The sequence below is a fragment of the Chlamydotis macqueenii genome, chromosome 8, assembly GCF_036417535.1.
Source record: "Chlamydotis macqueenii isolate bChlMac1 chromosome 8, bChlMac1.mat, whole genome shotgun sequence".
NCBI lineage: Eukaryota > Metazoa > Chordata > Aves > Otidiformes > Otididae > Chlamydotis > Chlamydotis macqueenii.
This window is the reverse complement of record NC_141563.1, coordinates 32,506,193-32,530,727: the sequence shown is the minus strand read 5'-3', so window position 1 is coordinate 32,530,727 and position 24,535 is coordinate 32,506,193. Positions and strand designations below refer to the sequence as shown.

At 40.7% G+C, this 24,535-nt stretch overlaps 1 protein-coding gene across 1 annotated transcript in view; it reads left to right on the top strand.

The window, feature by feature from the left end:
* The window catches only part of GLIS1 (GLIS family zinc finger 1), a 201,999-nt gene that overhangs the window by 76,364 nt on the left and 101,100 nt on the right, over positions 1-24,535 (top strand). Inside the window, exons 2-3 of the mRNA XM_086753693.1 lie at positions 16,588-16,786; positions 23,055-24,156. Coding sequence (XP_086609819.1) covers positions 16,588-16,786; positions 23,055-24,156 — 1,301 coding nt within the window. The remainder of the gene's footprint in view (positions 1-16,587; positions 16,787-23,054; positions 24,157-24,535) is intronic.

The following is a 24,535-nucleotide window of genomic DNA, read 5'->3' as shown; positions in this document are numbered from 1 at the left end:
AGCATTGGTTGTGTTTGAGCTCACTCTCTGCCTCTTCTCATGGTCTCACCCTTCTCCACTTTCTCTCCCGCCAGCCATTAGCTGCTGGTCTTTACTACTGCAACGTAAGCCCAGCACTGCAGTTGTCTCTACTGCATGTCAAGAGGTTTGACGTGCTGTGCTTGGCTCTTGATGCAGACAGAAGATGTAGAAACCTTAAGCTGCAGTTGTGCCAAGGACACTGCTGCTGTGCTGAGTGGCACTTAGTCGTCATTCCTTTGTGCTCTGCCACTTGTATCTGTCAGTCTCTTAGGCTGTGAACGTTCTGAGGCAGGAGTCATATTTTTTGTGATTCCTGTGCAGAAGAAACTGCAATAGCATGATAATCCTTTGTGCTTTGGCAATATTCGTAAATAAATAACAGGGTATGCTGTAGAACTGCACGATTCTCACTGTATGTGTGAAGTACAGTTCCCCCTCAAACGCCGAGGAGGAGGGCTAAGTTCCCTCACAGTTCTGCTGATGTTTCTTTGTTTTAGATAAAAAGTACCCATGTCTCAGATGTAAAAGCTAGGGATACCTCCTCTGCCGTGGCTGCTGGTCTGTCAGGTGGGTATGAGGAAGGTGGCTGTGGGTGATCACGAGCAGACCACAGTATTTCTGATGCTCTGGCCTCTGCTAGATGGATATTGTGCAGCAAAGGAAGTTAAGAAATAGAAATGGGCACTGAAGGGAAAGCAAAACCAGAATAAGCAGTACATATGCCTGACAGTGACTATAATGCATAGCAGTCTGAGCAGCAAGGCTCTGAGTCCAGAAGGAAAGTCAAGAGAGAGTCTTACCAAAGCCAGTAATTGTTTTCTTTTTTAGCTTGTTTATTTTCTATGCAGTTAGCAAAATGTGACTCTTCATTATGTGTGGTGTAACCAGTCATTAGCTGTATATACATGGCTGGGATTCAGTTACACGGAAAGAGGATACTTTGCTTTTCCACACTGACTGAGAAGAGGAAAATGCACTGACGTACAGGGGATGTAGACCTGAGCTTTGGGAAGCTGCTCTTGCTCATGCGGGACTAGTCATTGCAGTACACATACTGATGTTTCTGTAGAGCTTAGTGCTTTCTAAGCTTACCCACCGAGTAAGCGCCTGTGGCCAGCTTAAAAGGCTTGCCTTTGAATCAGGCTCTGAGCAGTTTTGCCAGCCAAGCCCTGGAGTCAGGCTAACATGGCCTCTGGAGACAGAATTTCTTACTGAGGAGTGGGAAACCCTCCCAGGTTTTACTCTGCAGTGCAAGGACTTGTGAGCTCAAGCCACGCCAGCTTAGAGATCCCTGCAGTGTGCTCTGAGGTGCCCCAGCTTTGCTGTTGCTGGGCCCTTCTCTTCTTGCTTTTCTTTCTGGAAAACTGCTGCTAATGATTTACAGTGCGAGTAATGCATGACACTTGCTTCTGTCGTATCACAAGTAGGGATTTTGGAGCTGTGCTGCTCTCATCATTTCCCTCTTGCTGACTGCCAGGATCCATGCAAATGAAGGGTTATGACAATGAGAAGGAAAAAATTCCTTGTTTTTCTCTTTTTGGGAACTTTCAGAGGTTGCATTCCTCCCCCTTCATCTCAGCTAATTTCTTAGTCAGCATACTCAGCATCACATGGATTTCTGCCAGGTAAATACGGGTTTTTGTGAGCTGTACTCTACTCTGGCGGCAATAATTTTAGCTCTAAAAGGCCATGGCTTAGCGTGGGGCTCAGATGACACACACGTTTAGCTTCCAGCTCCTTTATTTTTTAAATGGCTTCAGTTACTCCTTCTCTGCTGTCTTTTGCAAAGCAGCCATAGGGTTTAGATGTATTCTGTAGAACTTGTGCTAAACCAAACAAGGCAAACCTAAGAAAGGCTTAATTAAAACAACAGAAATCTCACACTCACGGACTCTATTGCTGGAGCCCTTTTTGCCTGTAAACAAGAAATTCAAATGGCTGATTTCCCCCCCTCAGTTTCATAAGTGGTTACTGAGCTTCTGCAGTTGCTACATTCCTTAAAATGTTGTTATTTCTTTTTTGGTCACACGCTGGGGGACTCCATTGTTTTCAGTGGTGCCTATTGAGTTAGGCCCATCGACAGCAGAACTCCTTCTGGGTCATTAAGTTTGGAGGCACAGTAGTATAATTTGGTGACTTTATTCTGTTTTTTAGCAGAGACTTATATTAAAGTCACGCACACACAAAACCAGGATAACCGTCCTTCTCCCTTCCCCCAAACTCTGAGAGCATTAAAGGACCCAGCTAGGCAGCCTCAGGTAATAACATTAAGAATTTTCTAGCTGAACAAGGGTTCCTATTCTGGTGCTACAGCAGAATAATAATGAAAAAAAGAAATATTCGGAGAGCTGTGTTTAGGCACATGTCAGGCAGAAGTAGCAAAACAACACTGCTGTCTTATGTTATTAATGATTCTAGTACTGTACTGTTCTAGTGTTGACAATTTAACAAGATTCCTTGGAAAAACTGGCTGTGTTTAAGAGAAGGATTCACACAAATGATTCATGATCTGGAGAATATATCGTGAGAATATGAAGAAGGCGGCCGGTTAGTCAATGAAGAAAAGGTAGGAACAAAGTCTAAAATTATCTGCAGAGGGAGAATACCAGGTACGTCTTGTATTTTAATCTAGCACACAAAGGCATAATGAGACCCACCCCCTAGGAACTGAAGTCAAACAAGTTCAAGCTATATAAAATTCATGCTGAGAACCATGGAACAAACTGCCACAGAAGCAATTCTCCACCATTTAAAGATTCCACTTCGAGATCTGATGTCTTTCTAAAAGATATACCCTAGATCCAACAGCGTGTGGTTAAACTAGATGCAGATATCCCACAGGAAATACAGTGCACCAAGCACACTGGCATTCTTTTTGGGTTCAGCTGCCTGTAAACTGTGTGGTCTTTGGAACACGGTTTAAGTTGCTCTCTGTTCCTGTGCTATCTGCTGTTCACAAGTTCGATCATTTGACCATAGGGTCTCAGTTTCCCACTTGGGAGTAGTTCTTATAGGGCATGTTTCTGGCTCTTTGGTCCTGATGTTTAGGGAACCTTGCACACCTTTTGACCCTGCTTTACCTGCTATGGGAACATTTCCCTCTCCACAGGTCTTAACCTGGCATTTTTTTCCAGCACTGAATTCACATAAAAATGCGTGTTCCAGATTCCATATCCCTCATTATCAAGGTTAGCAGTGTGCCAAGGTGATGGGAAAGAGGAAAGGAATGGAATATCTGCCTAGATAGGTAAAAAGCTGGACTTCCTTAGACTGAGTGCCCTCATATCTAGTCTGAGTAGAAGATCATTCTGTCTGTGGCTCTCTGCTCAGTTTGGTTAGTCAATAATATGTACTGAGTTACTGTATTTGTATCTCTAATTGAGCACTGGAAGCTTTTATTAAAATGGAGATGTTAGAATTCAGCCCTCCAGTGTGCATCTTCAGATACTCAGTTCTAGAAGACTTCCTAAGTCTGATCTTGCATCTTCTAGTTTTGTAGTACTCTTATTTTACTGCCTATGGTGGTGACTCCTGATTGACAACCAAACAAGAACAGAACTGGACCTGGAGACAATATGATTAATGAATTCCTCTCAGTTCACTGGATCCATTAGATCAGCATGTTAGATGATTTCTTGCCCTTCGTGTACTCTCTTGATGGTGGGGACGGTCAGCAGAAAACGTGTTGTAAATCTGAAGAGTCAGCCCTAATTAGAATTCTGACAATGCCATAACACTGGAACCTGGGCAGTGTGCAAGTATGTGCACTTTTCTGAGAGTTTTTGTTTGGTGTTTTATGCTGCTAAGTTGAATTATGGAGTGATGAGACCTTGGTGGAGGCAACCTTTACCTCTGCATGGATGCGTTTGCTGAGTTCTGTACTGAGATTTCCAGGCATTTTTCAGAGGGCAGTTTAATGCAACAGTAAGAACCAACAGGAAAATTGGGTCATACCAGAGGTTCATTAACCTCATTGTTCTGTGTCTTATCCAAGAAAAAATAAAATAATCCAGATGAGGTTTAGCTTCTGGGTCTGACCGCCATTGTGTTGCTTCCTTGCTCACTCAAAGTGAAGGAAGCGTATACCTGCTACCATCTGCAAAGAATAGGAGCTGGTAGTGTAAAATGTGGAGGAAAAGAAGGTAGCATAAAGGGCAGAAAAGGGTCTGCAGGAGAGAGACAGAGGGAAGAGATCAGATCTCTGTAAAACATGATTTGTGAGAAAAAACTGAAATGATGAGGGCTATGTAACACTGGCAAGAGAAGACTGAAGGGAGACAACCTTCAAAGACATAAAGGGTTGCCGTGGAGGGCAAGAGAACTGACTCTTCTACTTGTCCAGTTTGGACAGGACAATATGTCATGGACTAAGCTGTGCTAAGGGGGGTTTAAATTAGACAAAAAAAAATTCTAAGTCAAGTGAAACAACTGAATAGATTGTTGGCAATGCTGGGGAATTGCTGGAGGCTGTAAAGGACCGATCGGCTAAATACTTCCTTAAGTCTGTGAGATTGAATTATGCTGTAGGGAGACAAGATAGAGTAAATCACCCTCTGAAGAGTCTCAGCCCTGTTTTCTGTGATTGCATAATCTGTGTATCAGAGTAAAGGGCTTCTCATGATTACAATGGCACTTATGTATCTGTTTCTTGACTGGAATATCCAGCTTCATGTCGTCACTGAGATACCTTATATTCATGACTTGTGTGAAATGCAGACCCAGTTTACAGAAGGATATAGAAGGCAGTGATGCTAAATAAAAGTAGAGAATACTCCATATACCTCCCAATCCATAGGAAGTGCCCACTGTGACTACTGGAAGATTGACAGAGGGTTTTTAGCAGAAGCTAAACTTGTAATTGTTGTTTATTGAGTGTTCATGTAAGCCAGCACCATTCAGTGAGAACATTTTCTCTTTTTGTAGCAGCTCTTGTACCCTTTAATCTTTCTGCATCATCCTGTCTCTGTTTTTCTTCTGCCCTGTGCCTTTACTTCACAGCAGATTTTGTAATAGCCTCATTCTTACCCTGTCCCACAGTCAGCTAAAAAAAAACCCCTACAGCAGAACAGGTAATTGTGAAGGCGGCCTGGTTATCACCAGAATCTGACTTTCTGAAGAGATTGATACAGTCAAGATGTTGAGTCCTCCCAGTTGTTGTCTCAAGCTGCCCCATTTTGCATAGACACCTGAACTAGTTATCCTTAAGTCACGCATGAGAGTTTTTCTTCGTACTATGTTGCATGGCATATAGATGTTTATTGCACCAGTAACCCATGTTTGGCACTGTCCTTCAGTAGACTGTTCTTACTGGTGATAACAGTAACGTGTATATTTAACATGCACTGCATATATCTTCAGTCCTAAGACCGCAGTTATAAATAACTGCTGTTCTCAGACTTGTGTAAAGTTAGGGAGAAGTACACTCTGTTGTGGAGAGCCTGCAAGAGGCCCATTCACTGGCAGTGAGTGCAGAAGGGTAAATTCTACTTAAATAGAATTAGTCCCAAGTGTAGTTCTGGGTAAAATAGAAAACGACATTGCAAATCACTTGGTGTTAAATATATTTCAAATCAAGCCTTGAAATAGCGCCAAAATCCTGGCAGAAAGAAATGTCAAACAATAAAAACAGCATATGAAAAGTAGCAGGGGTAGGCTGTTGCTCTTTTCAGCATATATTTGGAAAAACTGTTTGTTTGTCTTGAATTTTCTTTCTGGCAGTGTTAATTCTAAGCTGCAAAGAAGCCGTTACTGTATTAGGTATCAAGTGTTAAATGATCAAGGAGATTGTGTAGGTGAAATGGTTGCTTGTTTGTGGTAGCAATTTGAGTTTTCATTGTAAAAAATTATTTTACACAAGAGCACAGAGAGATTGATTAGGGATGTAGGTTACTTGGTAAGTGTAATATCTACAGTGTCTAGATGAAGGTTGTGTATGTGAAGATGTCTCCTTTTTTAGTAACAGAATGGAGAAACCAAGGCAAGTTGTGTTATGAGAATGTGTTGCTGTCAGCAGTCACATGCCTTTTCACTGTAGTTTTTTGTCACTCTGATATATAAAGAAAGAACCAGGAAAAGTCTGGAAGAAACTCCTATAACAAGTGAGCTTGGAGTGAAGATATCAGTAGAGAGGAGAAAGTCATGAAGCCTCTAATAGGAAAGGAGTTTAATTCACACTTTCTGGAGGGCCAACAAATGGAAGGCAACCCATAGCTGGAAGCTGATGTGCAGTGCAGGCTTACTAGCTCCCCTCCGTTGTTTTCCCTTTACATGTAGGAGCATTCCCATCACACAGCAAAATGGAAGGTTCTTCCTAGACTTCCAGTGCATTTTGATTCCTATTATGAGTCCTTTTCTTTCTCCTTTGACTATGAGTAGACAGGCTTCCAAACATAAGCATCAGAATTAGGTCCCTAAGACTAGATGTTGTGCATCCCCATCCCACCAGTCCTTTTCCTCCATCTAGCTTTCACTGAAAAGAACAAAATGCTTTTTAGTTACCAGTTCCTTGTTTGTTTAAAGTTTCTGCATAACTCTGTATGATCTACAATGAATCTGTCTTTGTAACAGTTAGCTTCTGTGGCTCTTACTGAGTTGGTGACACTTACAGGCTTCTTCTAAATCTTCAAGCCCAGCATCTTGATGGAAATAATTTTTGTTGCGCTCCGTTGTAAGTATGGGTGGTGGGTTTTTTCCTTTTTCTTATATATAGTGTACTGCTGAGCCAGGCAGACATAAAATTCCTTCTTGGGACATAGAGACATACATATTTACACAAGACACATGCAAGGTGCCATATGGCAAAACCCCAGCTTTCATTCCCTGCACATCCTTGTGTTTCAGATGTTTGGGAGAGCATATACCCCTGTGGAGTCTTTACATGGTCTGCTGGCTAGAACTTCCATGGAAAAGAGAGACTAAATGGACTAAGAAAAATATAGGAGAGTGGAGATCTGGAAGTTGAAAAGTTCAGGGTTTAATAAGTAAATGGGAAAGCAATAACCCATGTGCAGTTTGTAGTAGGCATGCTCCGGCTATTAGTAAATTAAATGACTTAGAGGAAAAAACCAAAAGGAATAGATTTCCTCAGACTGTGCATGTATGGAAAGATCTGTCTTCTCAATGGGGTAATATAATCAATGATGAAACCATGTTTACAACAGCAGCAATTCAAGTACCGTGATCACAAAATGTGTGAACTTCTGTCTTGAAAGAGTCACTTTGGAGTTCTTTTAACCCACAGGGCCTGTCTAACTACAGACTGCTGTGAAAACTCTGGTGGTGTCCATTTAGAGCAACAAAAAAGACAAACCAAAGGGGACAAGGGCAGGTGAGTGTGTACATAATGCTGAATGGTGTAGAGTTGTCTTATACCTTACACCGATATGCACAATGGCATTTATTTAGGGGGTGTGGATTGATTTGTCCTGGTTCAGATGGTCTCTGAGAGCACATGTTGTTCATCAATCTCTTGTCCGAGAGCAGTGAGTTTAAACTAGGTAGACCAAGAGCAGCTTCTGTGTGTTATGTGTGTTGCTTGCATTGAAAAATTCAATTGTCTGTTACCCAGACAGTGTGACCAGCTTCATCTGGGGTTAAAAATTGTGCGTCTAAATAGTACAGTGGATTTGATAGTGCCAGCTTTGTACAGCATGGCAGCAGTCTTGCATCTGTGCTATCCTGGAACGTGTACTGGAAGTTGAGGCACGGGTTGGAGAGGGTTAAAGATGGCAATGGAAAAGAGGTTCTCAAACCAAGCTTAGAAATAAAAGGGAAATAGAGATGAGTGGAGAAGTGGGAAAGGAGAATGGGGCCAATGGCTATATTTGTGTCTCCTTTGAACATGTTTACTCAAAATGTGGCAGAGGCACCCCTGTTTTCCTGTGTTGGCAGGCCAAGGAGTATCTTAACGATGTATCCTACCTATCAGAAATACTGAGAATTAAACCTGTTCCAAACGCGGTCATCTTAAAGAAAAAGAAATACATAAAATTTCATTACATTGAGCTTATATTCTCCAAGTGCCCATTAGGAGGGTTTTAGGATTTCCTTTTAATTAAAATAATGTTTGTTGAGCTTAATATTTTCCTAAAACATTTGTTTTAATGTCGTTTCCCCTGTTACTAAAATCCAGGCTGTGAGGAAGGATAACTGACCACAAAAAAGGCCAGATGTGCGGAGAACAATATTTTTCATATTGCCTGGCAACAGCCAAGAGGTGATTCTGAGCTGAGGAGACTCTATAACGATGAATGTAATGACAAGACCTGTGTTTCATCAGGCTGCAAAAGTTTTTATCCTGATTGCCACAAAAGAGGGCAATGGTTGTTTTCAGTCTGCTCTCAGCTCTATTTGGGGACATAATTTAGAGGTCTGAGATCCAAAAAGGAAGCCAAGAATGTTGAGTCCCAAACCTGAGTGTAGTGAAAGGCTCCTTGTGGTAGTAGACAGTTATTTTATTTCTCTGACAATCTATTCATTGTTGCCTAAAATGGTTATATTCTTACGCATCTAGAGCCTAACTTAGAACATCAGCTGAGGCTGTGAAATCACTGGAACCTAAGCACATGGCATGTGTTTTCCTGAATCTCAGCCATAATCGCTAACTTCAAAAAGTGTTGTGAAGATCTCTGCTGGAAATCTAAACTACATAACATTGCAAGCCATTTTAGCAGTGAAAGGTGTAGTGTATTGTTACTGTGTTCTTTGCCTCTCTATTGGACTCCAAGTTTACCTTTAAAATGTAATGAAAAAGTCCAATATGGAAGCCGTATCTATCCATATGCTCGAAGGTGAAAAGGTTACAGATCTCTGACCTACTGAAATGTTTTCAAATTGTTTTTACTTAGACTGATATAAAATTAATCGCACTGCATTCGTTCTTTTAAAATACTGTGTGTAGTCTGCAAAAAGAAATTCCACAGAACAGAAATAAAATGGAATCCAAATAACTTGTTTTAAAAATAAATGGAACATGAAATAACAAATATAGATGTAGTCAACACTTAGGGTGCAGAATTTACTAGAAAGACACACATGGGTTATATTTATCTTTCACAAGTTTTTAAGATGGATATCCACAATTTATTTCACTTGCTGGTTTGTTTTAGTTTACAAGAGTTTTCTTAGCCCTTCTGTCTTCACTGATACATCAATGTGAAAGTAAAGAAGTACGTATCACTGTAGGATTTTGTAGGATGCTTCAAAAAGACTTGGAGGAAAGAGATCCTTCTTTTTATTCTAATCTTATTGAATGCTATTTATTTTAACCCTAATCTTTTATAGATTTGTATCACCTGTATCTATTTTCAAATATACAGAGGATTTGTTGCCTCTGATACAAAAATGTAGGACAATTTGCTTCTCCACTTGGCTGTCACTATACAGTATGGTCTTCTCTGTAATGAAGAATCTTTTGGCTCTCACTGTGAGATACTGTAAGATAGCATACAGCATTATAAAAAAAAATGAAGCCAAGTCTGTACCAGCTATATGAAACAGGCCTTAAAATCTGAACAGGTTGTAACTGATACAGGGATCTAGGGTGAACCTGGAATGTGATGTGAGCTGGTTTGTTCATCTTTGAGATGCGAACTCTTGAATGCAGCAGTGAAAATTTATTGCTGTTATTTTTAACCACTTCAGTCCTCAGGTAAGGACAAACAGCAACAAAATAGACCCAGAGATCTCTTGTCTTGGTGCTTTGGAGAAAGAATTGTCTTCCTTTGCCAGTCTAAATGAACCAAGGAGCTGTGCATGTCAAATGGTCATATTGAAAGTCAATATGCTTGACCCCATGAGTTGCCCAATAGGCTTAAAGAACAGCACAATTGTATTTAAACATTTTTAGTAACTTTTTCTGTGTAACATTGATTTTATTTGATAGTCACTATCAGTGTAGTTGTTTCCTAAGCACCGTGTTCAAATCCTACATTTGCTACCTCTGCGTTGCTGAAGACTCAGATAATTCATGGAACAAAGAAGGAATTCTGCACCCTAATGCACTGCTCATGGGCTATTCAGCTCTAAGGAGTTTCTTGCCTCCTTCTACTCCAGGAAAGAAACTTAGTGGTGCACAGTATTGATATCACAGAGAGACAAAATCAAAACAGAGAGAGAACTTCTGAAAATACACAGGGCAAAACTTATCTTGTAAAAAAATATAGTTTTCAAAGCATTTGAAGAGTATACATTTACCTACATAAAGTGTCATTGTTGGACAATGTGGGACCACATCAAGTTTGTGAGAATTAAAAAAGCTAATCTTTTGTAGTCAAATGTTATTGGAAGTCTTGTACTGAAGTAGAAATTATTGCAAAGGTATCTTAAAGTGCAGAACTTCCCTCTTTCAAGTAGTGAGAAGCCTCAATGGCCAGAGGTTTGTTCCGTACCAGACGGTGCAAATGACTGCAAAGATGTCAATAAAAGATCTCAACATTCCCTCTTTTGGGCCTCTAGACCAAGATCTGGAAGTCCGTGTTTAGGATATCTTGTTATGAGCCTGAAGACCTAAGTGAAAATAACAATACTACATTAGAGTAAGATCTGCTTAAGGCTGTAATGTCATACATGGCTAATCACACCAGCTTACTTCTGAAGTGTTTTTCCTTCTCTTAAATTGTGTTCATAACGGAAAAATCCAAACTCATATCCCTTCTAATAGTGGTTCACTGAAACTAAAGGAGAAACCATGTTTTATCACAAGGGGTAGGAAACTGTCTCCATGATCACACAATCAGACTTGCCTTGTAGGAAGTGTAAGAACAACTATAGTACCTATTTTCTGGCCTTTATGCTACTTTTCTGTCCCTCAGGCTTGGTGTTGTAGGATTAAGATAAGCCCTCTCATTCACAATATAGAACGGCATAACAGGCGTAAAAGTCTTTGGGAAAGTGTTGATTTTGTTGTTGGAAAATGCTGTATGTTCATGAATCATTTTGAAGATTCTGTGTTTTGAAGCATTCAGTTCATTCATTAGACCCTTCAAGCAGGCAGCATAGTGCTGTGCGTCTCTCTTGATGCTCTTAAATTACTGACTCTCTAGAAGCTGTGGCAGTCACTCCAGCCGTACATTAATGGCGATTATTCAGCGCTAGTTATGTGGAATGAGTTGCTGAGTATGGGTAGAGTACTTTCCCTACAATAGATGGCTTTGCTGTGTTGGCACCTTTTGAGTTAATAATTTTCTCTCAGTGGAGGGCTTTGATGGCCTCTTCCAGCATGGATGATTTTCACTTGTTTGAGAAAATCTGGTACTGTTTGGTCTTTCACTCATCTCACGTGACTCATCCAGCTGCCAGTAACAGCGTTCCATTTCTCAGTGTTGTCGTGGTAAATTTTGGACATCACATCCAAACAAAACCAAGAATGGCAATTTTTTTTTTTTTTTAAAAGAAGTAATTAAAGAGAATGAAGCAGTAAGAAAAAAAAAAAAACAAATGACCTAGTTTGGTCTTCACCGCAAAACCCACAATGCTCTGGGGGATATCTAAGTATGTTAGGCAAATATTTCAAATCTATCTCTATTTTGGATGTGAGTCATTTCAGTCATACATCGTTTCAGTTATTTGCTCATTGGCCTTAATTGGGTAAACTCCAAAGCACTGCAACATGTGTTTATTGCTGAATAATTAGACTTCTGGCAAGTTCTTGCTCTTACCTTCCTGCAGCCTTAATAGCTAATTCTATCAGCAACAGTGAAGCCTTCCTTAATGGTAAACAAGATGTTCCCCACAGAAAAAAAAGATAGCTATTGCCCTTCAGTAGGGTTGTTTTAAATGCTGATCTCATTGTTACACAGACAGGTTTCCCTTTGTGTGAGGAGGTGCTGTGTTTTCCTCCAGGAGAATTTACCCCTACCAAGAAATGTAGGGCTGACTCGGCAGACCCTGACCAGTGTGTGCAGTCCTTCCTGACGTGTGTAGCCCCATCACAATCAATGGGACCAATTCTCACGTGACTTAATCTGGCATAAATCAAGAAAAAACTCCTCCAAAGTCAGTTACTCCAGATTGAAAGAAGTCAGATATCCAAAATTGAACTAACTTGATTACTCATATGGAAGGAATTGCCTGATTGCAGCCTTTGCACACTACTGTATCAACCTCTTCCATTCTCTTCACAAACATTTACATGTAAAGATATAAATCAAAACTGCAGGGTAGAAAAAGAGAAAGACAAACGTTATCTTGATGGATTCCACTTCCATGAGATCCTTCTGGAAACCATTCTGCTTTTATTAGATTTACTCTCTGTAAATTAGGATTAGTTCTTTATATGGATTTGTGAAATAGCAGGGTGAACCCTCTGGTATAAGGCAGGGAGTGTGTGCTCTTTTCATCTGTTATTGGTAAGTAACAGTATGTAGGTTAAAGGCCCCTCGATACCAGTGAAAGAGGAGATGTAGTTCCAGACATGGAAAACGCTTAAATCTTGTGTATGCCAGCCAGTGATATTAATATTGTATAAACCAGCCAGTTGTCAAAGGGCCAGATTCTGTTCTCAGTTACACTGGTGTAAACCAGACTTTTTTTTCCTTTCTTTTTCTAGGCAATGAATTTGCTTTCACATGTGCTTGAACAGTGGAGCGTAGACTCTGGATGTCTGTGTTCAGAGATAATCTCTCAGTTCTTTTTTTGGTTGCTGCAGGGAAAAAAAAGTGAGCTGCTGGTGGTGTTCCTTGTCCGTCATTGTTCCAACTCCCATGTGCTTGAGAGGAGGTTTTGATGCAAGTGTGACTTCACATAAGGCACTGCTGTGCAAGAAATATTTAGCTCTTGTTAGTAAATGTGTAAGGTACTTTGTGAAGTCAAATGGAAGGTGGATTGGCTGAAACACACATAATTTCACGGATCTAGTGTAAGTATTCTGTTCATTTGCAGGGAGAAAATGTGTTCTCTGATTTGACAGCTACAAGAGAAGGTAATCATTTTTGACAGTGCAGGGATAATGTTCATGTTATTCTAGGAAATCTCCATCTTTACACAAATAGGTATCAGTGCGTGCTACAGTTGGTATTGGTGAACTTTGGTTGAAGCTTCAAGTTTCTGTGTTTGATAATATGATAAAATTGATAAAAAGCGTATTTAGAAAGCCCTAGTGAATTTCAGGCTTGTATAATTTGGGGAATGAAAGAAAGAAAGTGGTTTTATTATGAATCCAGTATAAATCTTAAACTTTAAAAAAGAATTTTGGAGGGAAGATACATCCTGAATATATCCGGGTAACATTGCTGATGGAAAAAGTAAGGAACTGTGAATTGGGTATTGTAGGTATGACTGATTTACCAACTTCTCATAGACTCATAGACTCATAGAATGGTTAGAGTTGGAAGGGACCTTCAAAGGTCATCTAGTCCAACCCCCCTGCAAGGAGCAGGGACATCTCCAACCAGATCAGGTTGCTCGGAGCCTCATCCAACCTGGCCTGGAATGTTTCCAGGGATGAGGCATCCACCACCTCTCTGGGCAACCTGTGCCAGTGTTCCACAACTCGAATTGTAAAAAATTTTTTCCTAATATCCAATCTGAATCTACCTCCCTCTATTCTTGGTGGTGTGGCCTTTAAAAGTGTATAGAACTTATTTCGTCAGTGTTTAACGGTGTATTTGGATACCTGTTAAATCTGATTCATCTATCCAAATTAACAACTACAAGTCTGATTATACAGTCTTGCTAAGGTAGATACTACCCCTGAAGTGAGTTAAATTATGATGAGATAAAGCCAAAATAAGAATGGAATAAAGCCTGATGGAGCTCTGGACTGCAGAGGATATAGTAGTCATTTATGTTATAATTACAAGCAGGGCAGAGCTAATGGTGACAAACACCTACTATAAGCTGAAAGGTGTCCAAAGTGATCTTAAATGCCTTGTTCCAAACCACCAAATACAACTGATCACCTTGCACAGGCCAAAAGATGCTACATTTCTGTACAGCTTCTTTGTCTCTTCAGAGTAACTCAGAACAATCACAGAATATCAGTGAATTCAATGAACTCTGAATATAAATCTGAAATAACTAGAACATATGTATTAATTACCATGAAGAAGGCTAACGGCCCATTTTATATAGTTTAAATACAAACTGGTTTATCTTAAAAAAATCTCATGTATTATTCCTAAAAATGTTACACGGGCTTTTTGTTTTTATAACATAATGCTGGCCTGTACTTCCTAAGAGTTATCCCATGCCTTGGCATTGTGATGGAGCTGGGTAGGAAAAATCCTGTATTGTTTTTCCAATTTTAGAGATTCTGACTTCTTAAAAAAATAGAAATCAAATAAATAAATGGTCATGAAATGTAATATATCAGTCAAACAGTGAAGACTTTTCACTGGAAACAGGGAATTCTACTCTGGAAATGTCTCAATAATGCCTCATGAGACTTATAATTTGGGTGTCACATGTACCCGGTCTTTTCTATGGGTCTGGATGCTTGCCTGGACTACGTCTTCATCTGCCATGTTCTTCCTTATTACAGTGGTGCCGTGGAGCATGATAGGGAGGCTGTGGACAGGGACGAGAATGGACTTCTGTGCTGTGATCCTTTTCACTATTCTTTCCAGTTACCAGAGACTTTTTCTGCCCTCCTGAGTCACTTGTTTCTTCTTATTTATACTCACGAAAAACTTGAGTGTGATTCTCATAGCTTTCAAAGTATTCATTGACTGTAATTATAGAGGACCATGGCAGCTCAGGCTCTCACATTTGCCTTTCGTTAGCTATAGGGATAGCAGCCGTCCATAAGAAGAAACAAGGGTTCATGTACGTTAAGGGTACCTTTGCTCTGAGGAGCTGTGCTGAAGCAGTAACTGACCAAAAGGAGCACAATCTCTGATTGGAACTTCATAAATGATGTAAAAAACCCTGCAGTGATTGCAAAACTTAATGAGTACAATTTTACTTACCTTTATATCATGAAAATATAGTTAACTAGCTAATACTGTGATATCTGTTTAATTATGTAATATCATACCTATATACTATAGGTGTAATACCTATATAATATAGGTGTAGAACTCAGTAGAGACTGAGTGATTAATTGATTGGCAGCAGCCCTGCAGAGAATCACTTGGAGATACTGGTGGCTGAAAAATTGGATATAGGCTGACAATGTGTGCTTGCAGCCCAAAAAGCCAACGGCATCCTGGGCTGCATCAAAAGCAGCGTGGCCAGTGGGGCGAGGGAGGGGATTCTGCCCCTCTACTCTGCTCTTGTGAAACCCCATCTGCAGCACTGTGTCCAGCTCTGGGGTCCCCAGTACAAGAAGGGTTTGGACCTGTTGGAGCGAGTCCAGAGGAGGGGAACGAAAATAGTCAGAAGGCTGGAGCACCTCACCTATGACAACTGGTTGAGAGAGTTGGGGCTGTTCAGCCTGGAGAGGAGGCTCCGGGGACACCCTGTTGCTGCCTTTCAATATGTATCTTTTCTGTCACTTTGCAGCATTTGTTATCTTCCTCAGTGTGCTACACCCGATGCCTCCATAGAGAATGGACTAACTACAGTGCACTCTAGCTCTGTAGTACCCATCGCCATGAGCATTGGGTACAAGGGTGAAGGAATTACCTTCTGGGCTCTGTATGAAAGCTACAGAAATAGGCTTGCTGTTAGTATCTGACACCATTTTATTTTGTCTCCAGAAAAAAAAAAAAAGATCAGAAGGAGATCCAGTATTTTAGAAGCATAATTCGTATATAATAGTGACAATGATGGTAAATGGCTATTGTGACTTTTTTAGGTAGCCGCTGAAGGCTAAATTTCTTACAAATACTTTTATACGTGCTTATCTTTGAGTATTTGATTAGTTCACTAGAGGTAAAAAAACCCAACTGATATGCCTTAAATTAAATGGAACTGCTAGCGTTTGACCAATGCAATCTAAATTCCCAGTTCCCCCTTTGTCTCTCTTTTTAGCTAGATTACAATTTATGGTTATATATATTTCTGAAGAATATTGCTATAGCTCTAGTCTGTTTTTTTCAAGTCTAGTAAAATGTAATATTAACCAGAGCAGAATATATTATTATTAGCATTTGCAATAATAACTTACTTGGAAAATATAGTTAAATGTATACATTGAAACAAAATTTGTTTCATTTTTTCACACTGTTGATCTGACAGTAAAGTAGAAACATGCCCATCTAAAGTCATAATCACAGAGATAATTGTCTGCAAAGAAAAACTTGACTTACGTCACTGTTTTCAGAGAGCTCCTCTCCCTGAAAATAAAGGACTCTGAAACATCCCTCTCCAAAATCTAACACAGACAAGGCTCTACTGTAAAAGTACACAGAAGGCAAGCTATCAGACTAAGTTTTTTTTGAGTTACATTATGAAGTGTAAAATACCCACAAACCTTAAAATGAGAAATAAACAACCATAGTTCACAGATCCAAATTCCTTTGCAAGTAATTTTTGCTTCCTTGTGAAACCTTTCATTTCCACTGCCGTGTCATTTACAAGAATTTTGCAAGGAGATTTGAAATGAATATACAAAGTAGTAGTGACTGTAGAGGGTTCTTAGTCAAAGGCTTATGATATTTTTTTTTTTTTTTTTTTTTTTGACAGTGAATGGTGGCTACAATCATTGTAATTTGATCTCTGAGAAGAAGAACATGATGGACATGGAAATGACAAGTAGCTCAGTACCTGTTTGCAGACAAGGTCTGTTCATCCATACAGGAAACTCACTTATGCGAGACCACCCACTATCCTGTGAGAGACTGCTTCATGTTGGTCAGCTGAACTTGACGCACTCGGATATAAGGTACCACTGTAGGTTTTTATTGGTTCATATAATTTGCTCTTCTGGAGTGCTTCTTTGTTGGAACTATTTCCCAGTAGGTGGGAAGAGTACATTTGGAAGAGTATTTTTGGCTTTTATTTCATTTTGGAAGTCCTTTGGATGCTCACTTAATCACACTGCTCATTTGCAGGTTCACACTGCAGGGACATGCACGTGTGCACAGACAACTGTCGAAGGCAATGCCAGGAGGGGTCGCTGTATATGCAGCCGCAACCCCGCTGTGTTGAAGTTTAAATACATCTTCTCTGTGGGGGCCCGTCCAGCATGCTCAAAAGGCAATGACAGTTTTGCCAGGGGCTTAAGTAGGGTCAGACTTGCCTCCTCTGAACCTCCACCCTGCACCCCAATGCCATGTTGTTTCCAAATTGCAGCCTGGAAGGCAGGGATGATACTTAACCCCCGAACCAATGTCTCCCATATGGTAATTTGGCATGCCACCATCAAACCTACAGGAAGCCAATGCCACTTTTATTTCTACAGCATTTCCTTTAATGAAGTATTTCCAGTGTTCCCATACAGCCACATCCTTGGTATTTGCTTTTAAGGCCGTAATGTGAAAATTTGGTCTCTGGTTTTGATATATACACTGTAGTTGGATATACTATGAACAGAATCTCTATTTAAACATTTGCTATAAATTAATTATATGAAAACACAGAACTCCATTATTTTTTTGTTGTTGTTACAAATTTAACATTACCAGATCTTAAACAAGTACCCTAAACAGACATCCATTTTGAATAGAAGCCTGCTATAAATTAAAATCTGTCCATCTGTTTTAATTACACTGCTTTTTGGCAGGGGATATAATACGGAATAATCTTGACCTTTTTGAAGAGCTGTAGAAAAGAAAAACCCCAGTAAAGTTGCAGCCTTTATCTTAGATATTTGGAATAATTGGAACTCTGTGCATGTAACTATCAAGCCCAAATGTCCATAGTCACAGCAAAAGGAAATATGACCTATAGCTTGGTCTTGGAAATCTGGCTGTTTCTGGTTTTGTTATACATATTTATGTCTTGTTTCCCCTCTTCCATTTACTGGTGGGGTAAGAACATCTGTATTTGCAGGAGGAGGAGGCACAGCAATATGGAAAGCAAGTGGAAAGAGCTTTTTGTTTATTTGAAAAGGACAAATAATATCCACGCCACATAACAAAATATTCTGCTATCACTACAAAGATTTGTAGATGCTATTGCGGCTAGATATAAGACAGTTCCCTCCTAGCTTCTTTATGGCTCAATGTAGGACTGGCAGTTATCAACCTTTTTTTTTATTCTGTCAGTGAGGACAATTATGAAACAAAGATAATTAGGGCAGGACCAAACAAAAGGAGGAAGAGAGTACTCTGCTTAGATCTTTCTGAACCTTTTTGTAAAATCTGTAATGAGGAAATGACAGATACCTGCATACTGGGGATCACAGTACTTACCCTCAGAAATATGAACCCCTTCCAGCTCCCATTTGGAAGAGGATTCCCAGAACAACATAAAGGATTGTCTGCTGCATAGCATGAGAAAGTAGCAGGTGATAGGCCTGATTCCCTCCCCTTTGCTTTGTAGTGTGGTCTAAAGCCTTTAGACTCCGCTGCTTCTAAGCAATGGTTTGTAAATGTTCAGAGAATATCTTGAAGGATCCTTCCGTTGCGTAATGGGTTATTTGTGTGTCCCCCTGGTCATGCTCTGCTTGTGTGTCCACCTAGCTAACACTACTTCTGTCTGCATGGGATTTGCAAGGTAAAGCCAATGCCCAGCTCTGCTCTGTGGACCTCACGGACACAATGTCTATTTTTATCACTGTGCTACTCACGAGACACATGGTACAGAGCCAAAACCTTGAAACGTGACAGAAGATGGACAGCAATTGGGACGATTTCTGTCCATGGTGTTTGTGATGCTAAAGGTTCTTGACAAGCAGGTAGCAGAAAACATGGTCTTTCCCTGAAGATCTGAAAACAGGAGAACATAACTGAGGCGGAGGTGAATGCCCATCAGGTTCCAGTGAAGTCAGTGGGAGCCAAGGGTGCTCTGTGCCTCCTCAGATATTGGCCTTCATTAGAAAATATATGAGAGAAATAGGGCTGCAACTGACAGATATTGGAGCACACAAAAGTCGGGGCAAACTCTTTGGTTGCTCTGTCCAGCTCTAGTGACCAGCACGGAAATAAAGGGAGACAGAAATTCAAACAGTCTCTCTGGATTGAGCTTTGAAATACTCTGCATTTCTAGGATGTGCAGTGTCCAAGGAAAACCCAAACAAACCAGAGAGCACCTCCCCTAGCAATCAAAAATCTCCCTCAAGACTTGGAGTTATGATTGGCTGTGTCCTTTTTTCCCAAGTGCACTGAAACTTGTTATCCCCTTCAGCTTTTTTCCTGAACCACTTTCTCTCGGAAACAGTATTCTAGGGATGACTGCCTTAGTCCAGAATCACAATCCCTCTTCTTCCTGGCCCCTTTTCCCCACTCAGTTAATAGCTTTTCAGTTGTGCAACATAATTGCTGCTACATGCTATCTGTGAATGCAATGTGTGTGGGACTGGAAAAGTCCTAATACCTTCTTTACCACAATTGAAGACAGCACACAGCTCGTGTTGGCCTTTTGTCAAATAATCCATTATCAGGCACAGCATACCCGCCCACGCCCGCAATGTGCTCAGTGCTCGGCGTATAAAACGTGAGGCAGATAGCGAGCAGTCAGATAGTGTTGCAGAGGGTCCCTGGATGTGCAGCAGAACAATCCCCTCCAACTTCTTTAAACTGTCAGTTATCACTGCTTGCACATTTACAGTGGCAATTGAAGGCATGTATGTTTTGTAAATAAACTGGAGATTTCAGATACAGTCGTCTTTTCCTCTGAGAGCAGTTGGGAACTGAAGTACTTCTGGCATGGTGCTACTGGCCTTGTGCTCTGGCTCCAATTACGACGTAAGGGAGTCTCTTTGGAAACGCTGCCTTAGTATCCTCTGATAGGCTGCTGTTACTCTTTGAAGGCCTTACACTCAGCTTTCATATGCTTAAGCAGCGGTTCTGTCGCCTCAGACTGTCCATCCCTGGCACATGGATGCTCCCTGTGAGGAGAGGTTTGTGAGGTATATTCTCTTGCTGACCCCACTCCTGTCCCGGGTTGCTCATCTGGAAGCCCTCCAGAGCTGCTCGTGCTGATCCGTATGTCCACATAGTGCTCTTTACGCTGTCCTGCTATCCTTTGTCCCTCTTGCTCCCCAGTTGGCTCTGTTTCCTACACATTTATATTTCTCTACTGTCCAGAGATAATGAAATCCTTACAGCCAGCACTGCCAGCCTGGAATCTGATCCCGGGCTGTAACAGCAAGATGCCATTACAGGAGCAAATAGTCAATGGGTATACGAGGAGCCACCCAGCAGGTTGGATGCCAGACATTTGGTCTCTCTATCTCAGTTTTGTTTCTGTGCCCTTTCTCCCCACATCCTCCAGGACTTGGGGAGTGAGCAAGGCTTTCCCTGCAACAGTGATGGCAAAATTCTGCCAGGAATACAGAAAGTTTGTGTTAATGCAACCTTGACATCAAGTACCCCAACACTCAAACATCAGGAAATTGAAAGAATGCCAGATTCTCCCAGCAGAGTTAACTAGCACAGAGTATATAACGTATGTAAATATACAGTGCTGCAGAGAAAACTGCAGCTCCCAGAGAAGACTTGCTTCTGATCTGCACAAGCAGCTGGTGCTTATCATTATGGAGGGAGAGCATGGAAAAGACACAACTGTGGCAATGGGAAGCATGAATTCAGTGCCTTCATCTCATTTGCTTTTGAAAGAAGGTATTCCAGCTTGCCTTTTGGTTCAAAACTCCCCTCTTTTGTGTCTCATATTATGCACTGTGGCATCAGGGCAATACAGTCCTGACTTTGAGTAAGATCTTGTGCTGGAAATGCAGATCGATGTTGCTGGGAGTTTTGGGGACCTGCTGTTTCTCAGGACAGGGATGTTTGTATCCAAACTGCAGGTACTCTGCACTCACTCCAGCTTGAACTCCTCATGTGGATTTCTAGCAAGATGGGGAATTTACATGAAGTTTAATGATATGACACCAATTATCACAGGCTGAAATGTAAGGCTTGGGTTAGCTTTATGTGATGTAAGAAATGTGTTGTGTTTTCTTTAGCCTGAGGCTTTGGGAACACTAAACTATGATACAAACCAAATTATGTAGACGAGTTCTTATGCAGAAGAAACTAAGTAATAGGAAATATTGTGCCTGGCATGGTACAGTGTAAAACCTTTCTCAGGATGAGGTTAAAACAGCACACTTTCTACTGAGCAGTGAAGCTACAAGCAAGCAGGGAAAGGTTTCCCAAACACATGCAATAAAAGATTTTTACGTATTCTTATGCCACATATTTTACAGACATATGGTTCTGTAAATGTGAAAAAATAATATATGAATACTGTTTGGTTTGGATTTTTTTTTTTTTAAATATACCATCTGCTAAACCAGGTGCTTTAAGTTTACCATGAGACCAACTGTGCAAACCTAAAGGGAGAAATTATAACTAATGGATTATGGAAACCTCTAAAATATTTAAATGTAGCCTTTTTAAACTTCTAGTGGCAAATGCAAGATCTGATTGTTTTATAGCAAGGAATGGTGGGGAATTTCACTTCTCTCATGACCTTAAAGGTTTTCTTATATCCAGCCCTACTGGCTGCAAACTCTTGGAGCTTAAAAACCTGTCACAAGTGAATGCAGCGTTGCCAGTTGTGTGCCTCAGACAGGTGTCATTTTTTTGACAACCTCCATTTCATGAGAAGGAAGTCTTTTTGAAGCTTGCTTTTGTTTTTTCTAATCGGTAATTTTTTGAGAGCTGTTACCAAGGTAGTGTTAAAAGTCATCCCAGCTTCCCATCTTAATGTTAGTGGTGGATTAATGGAAATACTAGTGATAAAATCATCTAAGTCGTAAAATAAATGCATTTTTTCATCAGCTTCACCTATGTATATGTCCAAAATACCTATGCCTATGTGTTTCACTCTTTAAAATATATCAGATTTGTCTTAGCTACAGTGTCACACACAAATTGCCAAATGGCCAGGTTTTCTTCAGCTTTTGTGGTGTTAGCATCAAAAAAGCATAAAATTCATTTGAGTGGAACATGTCAGCGTAAGAGCCATGGAGCACCTCTCTGGAGGGTTTATTAGTTCAGGTACAACTTTCTTGCACTTAGATGAACTGTTTCCTGTTCTCAGTGTGGCACATTGCTGCATGGTGAAGCCGTAGGTTAAACCCTACCATGCTTTAGGGATATCTAAGCAACACCCACTGGTCCTAAGAAAAAACACACAGTTGGGTCATCCACAGTAAATGTTTATAGCTGAGATAGTGTTTTATTCTAAGCCATAAACCAATTGCTAACTGTTTGGAAGAAAATGTTAGGAGGAAACATTTCCTAAATGCAGTGTTTTTCTGGTCTGTGTGGGGTTCCTCAAGGTTCTGCTTCCTGAGTGACTAGATTCAGCACACATCAAAAAAGATTAAAAATCACTTCTGCAGAACAATCTTCTTTTGATTTACAGACCCATGTAAACTTTAATATGAAAAATGGAAATGGGAATAGATATACTGACAGTTTAAATCTACCGGTTGTGAACTTTTCTTAGTTATCTTTTGTAGAAGTAAAAACTCAGCTGATCTCTCATCGACTCCAGACCACTGGTTGAAAGCGAGCTGTTCTTTCTTTGTATTCCTTTTTTCCCGCCACTGATCTTGCTCCTTTTTTAATTTAGCGAAGGAAAGCATCTCTCTGACATATAAGCAAAGCTCAGCTAGCCTTTTCTTATTTGTGTGAACAAGAATGCCAAGGCATTTTCCCAGTGTGCTCTGAGGAAAATGCCAATATTTGAATAATTCAAAAATGCCCAAAGCTCTCAAACTTCATTCTCAGCTATTGTTTTGTCCAATCTATTATGCATTGAAAACCTAGATTGTGATTGATGAAGTGTACATATCAGTGGAGCGGAGATTGTTCTGTGAGTAACCCACTGTGTAAAATTAATCCTGTGTAAAACGATGCTGCCTTTACAAGAGTTGTAGAGGAAACACTGCAGAATTTTTTGGTGTAATTGCTGTGTTAGACAGGCAGCATTCAGCAGAGAAGCAAGTGCTTCCATTCTCCAGGGCTTAACAAACGTATCTTCTACAAAAATCATAAATCCTGTGGTAGTGATGCTTAATGAAAACTGTATTACAGGTCACCCAGGTTTCAAGACTCAGTAGATTCTGCTGCTCCATGCCTGAATGGAAGTCACCCGGCTCAGCACATTAAACAAGAATGCTCGAGTGATTATAAGGTTCTGTCTGAGGCTTCCACACATAGGAGGATTACGGAGGGGATGGAGCTGAGAGCCTCTGGTAGTCTGCATCCTGAAATAGACCTAATGAATAATAGCTTTACAAATTCACTTTCATCCTACTTGTTTAATAATGAACATAGCTCCTCCCTGGGTCCTTTGTCACTTGGCACCCCTCAGCACTCGGCCAGGCTACAAACGAGCAACCTGAAGAAGAGATGCATCTCTGTTGTGCCGTCTTCAGCTGAAGGAATTGATATTACAGCTATCATCCGCACATCACAGACGTCACTGGTCACCTGTGTGAATGGACTGCGAACTAATTCAGCTGGCATTTCCTCTCATCCTGTGGAGATCAGTCATCACAGTGCTCAAAAATCCTCTCGGCCCCAGTCTTGCTCTCAGCCTGGAAACTCTTGCAGTATTCCCTCCCCTCCAGCATGTCTTGTACCTATTTCCGCTGAATGTGACAGAGGTGACTGTGAGCAGATACAAATGCAGCAAGTCGAGGAGAATGGAAGCCTCAGCCTTATGATGAATGGTACTAGTGTTCCGCATCAAAACACTTCACACAGCACCCAGAAGGTGAGTTTCTTAAAACAAGAACCAGCTGACGATTATTCCTCTACTGCTGATCTTTTTCGCCATCACCAGGGGCTGCCTCCCCCTTACCATCTACACCAGCAACTAAGCCAGACTCAAGGGACGCTGCCTCACTTACACGCCTCTATGTCTCCGAAGTCCCTTCAGCCCAGCGACGGGGATGAGCAGGACCTTGGCAATGGCAAACAGGTCTGTCGGTGGATCGACTGCAGTGCCACTTACGACCAACAAGACGAACTGGTCAGACACATAGAAAAGAATCACATTGACCAGCGGAAAGGAGAGGACTTCACTTGCTTTTGGGCAGGCTGTGTCCGCCGATATAAACCCTTCAATGCACGATACAAACTGCTGATTCATATGAGGGTTCATTCTGGAGAAAAACCAAACAAGTGCATGGTAAGTCTGGAATATATTTGTTTGAATAGAAACATGCTACTCTCCTCTTTTTCTTGCTCTCTCCTCAGTCTTATTCCAATATAATTGTTGTGCTTTCCTGTAATTCAGTCTGCAGCAGGCTAAAGGGGAATTGAAGAAAACCTTAATCTAGAAGGAAATGTTTGAGTAAGAAATACTGTAGTTCTTGGAAAGGGAATTCAGTTTCCTTATATGAGAGCTTAACTTTTAATACAGTGCTTTATTTTTTTTTAATATTCATTAAAGCATTAATAAAGTGATGATCAAAGCATGCAGCAGTCATTTAACGTAAAACAAAGTCACTGAGCCTCGGGTGACATCTTTAATCAAGAAACATAAAACACATCTAATGAAATTCTTT